General features: G+C 52.2%; 1 protein-coding gene across 1 annotated transcript; it reads left to right on the top strand.

Annotated features, from left to right (window-relative positions):
* Positions 1-5,538: 5,538 nt before the first annotated feature.
* On the top strand, positions 5,539-5,841 carry PRR15L (proline rich 15 like). Its single transcript, XM_007941984.1, has one exon. The coding sequence runs from the start codon at positions 5,539-5,541 to the stop codon at positions 5,839-5,841; it is 303 nt and encodes a 100-aa protein (XP_007940175.1).
* The last annotated feature ends 1,949 nt before the right edge of the window (positions 5,842-7,790 follow it).

The following is a 7,790-nucleotide window of genomic DNA, read 5'->3' on the forward strand; positions in this document are numbered from 1 at the left end:
CACAGACATGGAGTTTTGCATGTGATTCAAGGCCCCTGAAGCCCACCTCTAAGCTGGGAGCAGTGAGGATGAGAATGTTTGAGATTGTGGCAGGTTTGGAGACACTGGCCCATGGAAGAGCCAGATGCTACCTTCTCCCCGACCCCAGGGAGATATTGAGGAGAGGCCTTCAGGTCACGAGGGACCCACAGACAGACCCCGCTCCCCCCACCCTCCAGTTGCTCGAGGAACGCGGAGGCTGTGGGCCGGGGAGCAGACAGCCTGGGAACCGGTCTGCCAACCAGTTTAACCAGGGACTGGTTTCGACTCAGGGAGTTCAAAGGCAGCAGGGTGCACCCGGCGCTCTGTGCAGCAGCAGCAGCCCTTAACCCTTTCCCGCTTGTGCCCGAGGCAACGGCCAGACAGTGGTTCACGCTGAAGAAGGGTCTGAGCCTCTTTCAGGGTTGGAATGGGTGGGGGTGACCTTGGCTACAGCTGGGGCGTCTCGCCACCAGGCAGCCCAAGGGTGTGGAAACTGAGGACACTGGCTCCAGGTTTTCCCCGCCTCAGATTTCCTTGGGGTTCCCTTCTCCAGCTTGGAGGTCCCTGGAGGACCCTGGCTTCTGGGTGGGTGCAGGGGCGCTGGGATTGGGTTTCTAGGCTGATGAATATTCATCAGCCTGAACTGGCCTCTACTTCTGTTTACTTAGCCGGGAGGGGCTGGGTTTCAGGTTCACCTTGACTCCAGGAGCTGCAGCGGGAGCAGGTACCCGCTCCTACACCTGTTTCTCTGGCACCTGACGTGCAGCTGCCCCGTTCACCTCCCCTGGCTGGAGCCTTGCCTGGCGCAGCATCCTGGAGACACCCCCACCTTCTCCAGTCTCACCCTCCTGGGCAGCTCTTACACGCGCTCCTTCTCTAGGGAAGGTCTCGCCTCCAGCCCGGAGCAGTCTGGATTACAGGTACAGGCAAGGGGCAGGTGGATGGGGAATTCAAGGCAGAGTTCCCAGTCAGGGCACTCAGTTCTGCCTCCATGGCTGACAAGCCCATGGGTAGGAGAACCCAGGCATGCCGTCTCCCCCACTATCTGTAGGTGGGCAGGCAGGACTGCAGACTCATCCCATGGGCTTCTTGGAGTCGATCCAGGCCTCCAGCAGAGCTCCTCTCCGGGGAAGTCTCACTTCAGAGCAGTTCTCTATTAACTCTTGCTGAACTGGAGCTCCCCCTACCCACTTCCCCCACCCCCCCCACCAGCCTGAACATGTTTCTGGTTGTCCAGGGCACCCAACCTCATCTAGGGTGGAGAAATGCCATTAAGGGCCTTGGAGGAGAGGGTTCTGGGTCTTCTTGAACAACCTAGAAGCCGGCTTGCTCCCTCTCTCCCCTAGTCAATGGTTAACCCATGCTAGCTTAGGAAAGGGCCAGACCCAGTCTGGGCAAAGCCATCAGAGAAGCTCATGAAGCCAGCAGGGGTAGTGGGACAGTCCTGGGGCATCCATGTGCATGTCATGGTGCTGGTTGCCAAAGGCAGGGGGTGGCAGGCATCCCTTCAGGCCAGTCCTGGGCTCCAAAGCTGTGTGGACAGCGGAGGTGGAGCTGACACCCTCAGGGGCTGATTATATCTCACTGTTGATTGCAGGGCTCCCAGGGCAAGGGCTCAGCCCTCACTCAGCCAGTACAGGGCCCTGCACAGGCCAACTGCAGGCCCAGGAACTTTCACCAAACACTGGACTCCAAAAGTGAGATCCCAAAAGCCAGGTCAGCCCCAGACCTTCTGTGATTAGGTTGGGCATGTAGTTGTAGGTGTCTTCTCTAGGTATCTTCCCACTTTGGGTATCTGGGAACTTTGAATATGTCACCTTTTCTTTAAAAAAAAAAAAAAGAAAGAAAGAAAGAAAGAAAATTAGATTGTATACTATCTTGGGATAGTTCACACTAAAAGAATCTTGTGTTGTGTTGTTGTTAGGTGCCGTCAAGTTGGCTCCGACTCATAGCAACCCTCTGTACAACAGAACGAAATACTGCCTGGTCCTGTGCCAGCCTCACAATTCTTGCTATACCTGAGCCCATCATTGCAGCCACTGTGTAAGAATCTTGTAGTTGGCTTATTTTGTAAAGCAAAGAAGAGTCCCCTAATTTATATTTTGCAAATTCAGATTTCCATATGCCAGGCTTGCCTAGTAAACACCTGCCCACAGATGCTTACATGTTCTTCCTGGACAGAAGGGACTGGAAGCCCTGGCAAAGGGTCTTCTAGAAAAACCAGTGCAAACTCAGGTTACGAGGGCACCAATGCCTTGTCTCTTCAGAGGGAAGGTTGGGCAATCTACTTCCATAGTGATACTGCCTTGGAGACCCAAGAAGGGGTCGTCATGAATTGGATAGATTCCCTAACAATGGGTTTTAATGCCTTGTCTTGGTGGAGGCTCCAGGGGAGGGTCCCAGGCTATTCCTGTCTCTTAATGGCTTTCTGATAAGAAATTCCTTGTGATCTGTCACGCCCTTTGCTTCAAGGAGGGTGAAGCTCCATGGGTGCCAAGTTGACATACCCATTAAAGGAGACATATGTTAGCCAGCATGTCCCTTCGTGGAGCTAGGTGGTCTGGTGATGACAGTGAGTTCAGGAGCTGGATTTTCTGTTCCTCCTTCCCCAAGTTCCTTGGCAGGCCTGGTGGGCAATGGGGGGGCCAAGGGCCTTGTCCCAGGCCAGGCAGTAACTGGGCACTCACAGAGTAAGCAAGTGCCCTGTCCCTCCTTCTTTGCCCTCCCCCCAACTCCTTCCAGAAGCCCGTTCTGGAACACCAAGTTCTGTGCGAGGCTGTGCTAGGCCCAGGTGGGGCAGGCTGCCAAAGTCAACCTCTCAGGCCGTCCCCTTGGTGCGCTCACCTCTCCAGGGTGTCCTGAAAGTATGGGTCTGCCACTCTTACGCACTCCTTCATTTTCCAAGTGGGAGCTGCATAAGATCTCCCCTTGGCTTCTCTGGGTATTTGAGCTCAGCTACAGGCCCAGAGCTGGCACTGTGTGGTTTGCTTCCTGGACAAGGTGGGAAGGAATCCTTTGAGTATGTGCTCAGGGAAAAGGGGTGGGGGTGCGGAGGGGTGGAAGACAGCCGCCGCAAGGGGTGATGGGTGCAGGCACGCAACTCATTCCAAACCTAAGCCAGCACCTTGTTTTCTTTTTTCTCTAATTTGATGGGTTTCTTCCTTTCAAACAATCTACACTCATTATGGAAGATCTGGAAATGAGGAAAATAGAGGGAGAAAGCATCTCCTATTAGTCCTATATTAGAAAAAAAAAAAAAAAAAAAACCCAAAACAATAGTTTGGCATATTTCTTGCTGATCTTTTTAGAAAACATAGTCAAGACAATCAGTTTTTTCACGTCTAGCTTTCTGGTCTGCTCTTTAGCTACTGTGGGGGCAGTGGTGGTTTTGTGGTAGACTCCTTACCTTCCAGGCAGGAGACCCAGTTTGATTCCTGGCCAATGGACCTCAAGCACAGCTACCACCCATCTGTCAGTGGAGGCCTGCATGTTGCTATGATACTGAGCAGGTTTTAGTGGAGCTTCCTAAGACTAGGAAGAAAGGCCTGGAGATCTACTTCGGAAAATCAGTAGACATTATGGATCACAGTGGTCCAACCCTGGGTCACCAGAAGTTGAGGGCTGAGTCCACAGCAGCCAGCAAGGACTACTGTATCCTCAGGAGCTTTCTCAGCCCACACCGAGGAGTCCTATGACCACTACCCTCTCCAGGGCCAGAGGTATCCATGCTTCTCATCATTCGGCCTGCTCTTTCATTGATCTTAGTGCCTCTAACCTACTGTCACTTCTCCCATCCTACATGCCCCAGATGTCAAGGCATCATCATCTCCCAGAACTTCCACTAGCTCATAGCCTTTATACAAATTAGCAAAAAGTGAGGTCCCGAGGGAAGGGAGCTCTATGGAAAAGTGCATGCTTGTGCATGGAGAAGCCTGGATTTCAGCTCCCAGGCCCCACCTCCATGAGGAGCTCGTGTGGAGGGAGGTACGACCTACATGGCTGTATTTCACACATACCTCTTGGCACCAAACTTCTTTGCAGTCTTTCAAATTCCTCTCCTCATGGAAGCTGGGTGGGAAAAGGGAGCCATCCCTTAGTAATTATTAACATCAGCAGAAGTTTAACTTTGCAAAGCATGTCTACCTCTGTGGAAGGGATTAACATCAGAGCCAAAGATAAGGGCTGGAAGAGACAGATGAGGAAATCAAGGCCCACACACATAACTTGCCAGAGGTCACGAGGTAGAACAGTCCCAGGACTTCTCACTCCCTCCCAACCCGAGGTTCTTCCCTCTTGGACAAAGGTCAGCAACTTCTTTAGCCTCTTGGTCACCAGTGGGAAGCCTGAATTACTCATAATATTACAAATTCTATTTTATTTTGTGATGAATTCACAATGAATTCCAAGCAAAGCACACTGGGCGTTTTAATCTGTCTGATACCAGTCGGCCATCTGCCCATCTCCTGGTAGCAGGGCCTGGCATGGGGTGGGAAGAACATGGGAAGGGGTCAAAGATCTGGATGCTGAGCATCCTAAGCAAGTGCTTCCCCTTCCTGGGGCCCTCAAAACCAAACCCAAGCCATCGCAGCCAAGTCAGTTCCAATTCACAGTGTCCCCCGTGTTACAAAGCAGAACTGTGCTTGATAGGGTTTTCTTGGAGCACACCACCAGGCCTGCCTTCCATGATGGCACTGCTGGGGGCTGGTTAAACCACCAACCTTTAGGTTAGCAGTCACTGAGCACAAACCGTTTGCACTACTTTGAGGGGCCAGCTTCCTTCAACGCTGCCTGGCAGCACTGTGGGATTGTCCCCTGCCCCCTCTGCCTAGCTCCACTGGCTTCCCTGTCTATGTTGACTTTGGCCACCCCCTCCCTAGGCCCTTCTCTCTTATACTTCCAAAAGCATTGCCTCACACCACTTACCTCAATTATGGACTCATTAGGCCCTATCTCTAAGTCTTTTCATGTCCAAGCTATTAAAATCACCCATAATTGAGTTGAGAGAGTAAGGAGCTCTGATGGCACCATCATTACAACATTTGGCTGCTAACCAGAAGGTTGGGGGTTCAAACCCACCAGTTACTCTGTGGCACCTTGGAAACCCTGTGGTGGCTATGAGTTGGAATCAACTCAATAGAATCAACTCAACTAATGTAATCTTTAGGAGCTCTGGTGATATACTACTGCCTAAGGCATTTGACTGCTAAACAGAAGGCTGGAGGTTCAAACCCACCAGCCACTCCTTGGAAGGAGGATTAGGCAATCTACATTCATAGAGATACCGCCTCAGAAACCCCAGGAGTGGCTGCTATGAGTCGAATTGACTCGACGGTAGTGAGTTTGGTTTAATGTGATCTTGGGCAGGATCAACTCAATGGCAGTGGTTTTGGTTTGGTTTTATGATTGAGTCTAGAGAGTGCTGGGCCATGGGCACCCACCCCATTCTCCCCACTGACACCCCCATCTCTCCCTCACTCTGCTCCACCAGAAAGCCCCACCTTCGGCTCAGGGAGCGCCATGACTGAAGCTAATTGGTGGAAGCTGACTTTCCTCCGAAAAAAGAAATCCACTCCCAAGGTGCTGTATGAGATCCCGGACACCTATGCCCAAACGGAGGGGGCCACGGAACCCCCACGGCCCGAGGGTGGGGGTCCCACCAGCGACTTCAACACCCGCCTCGAGAAGATTGTGGACAAGGGCACCAAAGGCAAGCACGTCAAGGTCTCCAACTCCGGCCGGTTCAAGGAGAAGAAGAGAGTGCGCGCCATGTTGGCGGAGAATCCCAACCTCTTTGATGACAGGGAGGACAAAGGACAGTGAAGGGGGCCAAGGAGGATGCTAGCACCCTTGCTCCCTTAACATCAGTGGGATCTGGGACAGGAGTAGACCATGCTGGTCTCTGGCCACTGCAGGGGCCATGGGGCAGTTGATGGCTGCTGGCGAGGAAATGTCTGGCTTTACCTTTGTTGAATGTGCCCAGCTTTATCGAAGGCCCAGAGATCTCAGGGTCCTCCTACCCTCCCCTAATCACATACAGAAGGCATTCTGGTTCAAGAATAGAAACTTCCACTCTGGAAAGACAGTCTGCCAGTGAAGCCGTGGTGGTGCCAGCAGGCAGGTAGCAGGTCAAGGCATGGAGATGGGAGGGCAGGCGGACTCCACCCCCGCCCTGGGCCCAGCCAGGGGTCAAGGGGTGAGTTTGAATTACTGCACCCTTTTTTCTCTACCCTGGACCAAGGCTGAAGAGAGCATGTTTCTGGAAGCCACATGATGGGGGGTTGGCTTCCTGGGAGCCTGAGGCATGGATAAGAAGCTGAACTTAGGCTCACCTTCCAACACGGTGTAAACTTCCGGGAACTCTGCTTCCAGGTGTGGAATGGGAAGAGGAGGCTGGCATTCCATGGGGCTGCAGAAGGCCACATTAGTTGATCCTCTATGTGTTCCTGCTTTGGTCACCACTTACGTGGGTGCCAAGCTACTCGCCCTCAAAGGGGAGGTCACACTAGCCCAAGGATTCTAAGGGGGTGGGGGAGGGGAGCTAAAAGCCACCAGTATTCACCTCTGAGACCCCTATTTGTATTTAAGATGGATCAGCCACAGAGATGAGTCCTGGAGCCTTGAATTTTAATAAACTCACCGTAGATTTATCTCTTTGTAATGAACAATGCTGCAAAAGTGCTCTTGTCCTGCATTTATTGAAGGGACTGTTGTTTTCTCATATCTTTATCTTCCTTTATGTAAATAAAGTGGAACTTTGTGCTCAAACTTTTCCTTGCAAATACCAGGAAGGGTATCCAGGTGTGAAAATGTAGGAACTGGGTCACTGGTTCCCCCTCAAGCTAGCCTTAGCATCTTGGGGGTGGGTTGGGGAAAAGCAGAGGGAGGAGCTAGTTACATTGCAGTGGGTCACTTCCTTCTGGCCAGAGAGGCCATCCGGAGCCCCAAGAGAGTGGGGCAGATCTTTGGTGTCTGGCCTCAAAGACACTGTGGTTTGGTTTGGGATCAGGATTCAAACTGATTCTATTCCTTAGTACCTGGACAATCTTGGGATTTTTAAAAATTTCCTTTTCCTTAAAAGGAGGTTATAATAATACCTACTTCACAAGGAGAGGTCAGTCATAAGGGGTTGGCCCATAGCAGGTACTCAGTTAACTGCTGATCTCCTTCCCTCTTCCTTTACTAGGGACCCCCTCCCTCGTTGCTTATTTAAGGAGTAAGTGCTCTGTCTACGACGTTGTCAGCTCCCCCCGAGTCAGCCTCAGACTCATGGCGACCCTGTGCACTGCACGACAGAACCAAACGCAGCCCATGCATGCCATCCCTGTGATCGGCTGGTTTTCAGAAGTAAACCACCAAGCCTTTCTTCCTTTGTCCAGCTCTTTCTCCAGGCACAGCTGCCCAATTTCCACTTTGTGGCAGGAACAAGGAGAGGCTGAGGTGGCCAGCTAAATGATGCCATCCTGCAGCTTCCAGGTTAGCTCTCACCTGCTGCTGGGCCACCCCACCCCAGGGAGCTGTTGCTCAGGAAATTTATTACCAAAACAAACAGACCTGTACAAGGGGGCCTTTGTTAGGGAGCCTCTCCCAGGTCACAGGGAACTCTGAGGGCACATGATGGAGACTAGGAGGGGGAGGGAGGGAAGGCAGGATGAAGTGTGCTGACCACCCCAAGGTTTCTTCCCTCATCTTTCCCCACCTTATGGAACTTTCTAGGGACATACCAATGACCGATGCATAGGGCCTCCCAAGGTGCTCAGACTTTCCGGTAC

This window comes from Orycteropus afer, unplaced genomic scaffold (assembly GCF_000298275.1).
Source record: "Orycteropus afer afer isolate SDZICR_OR568_19922 unplaced genomic scaffold, OryAfe1.0 scaffold00085, whole genome shotgun sequence".
NCBI classification, from domain to species: Eukaryota; Metazoa; Chordata; class Mammalia; order Tubulidentata; family Orycteropodidae; genus Orycteropus; species Orycteropus afer.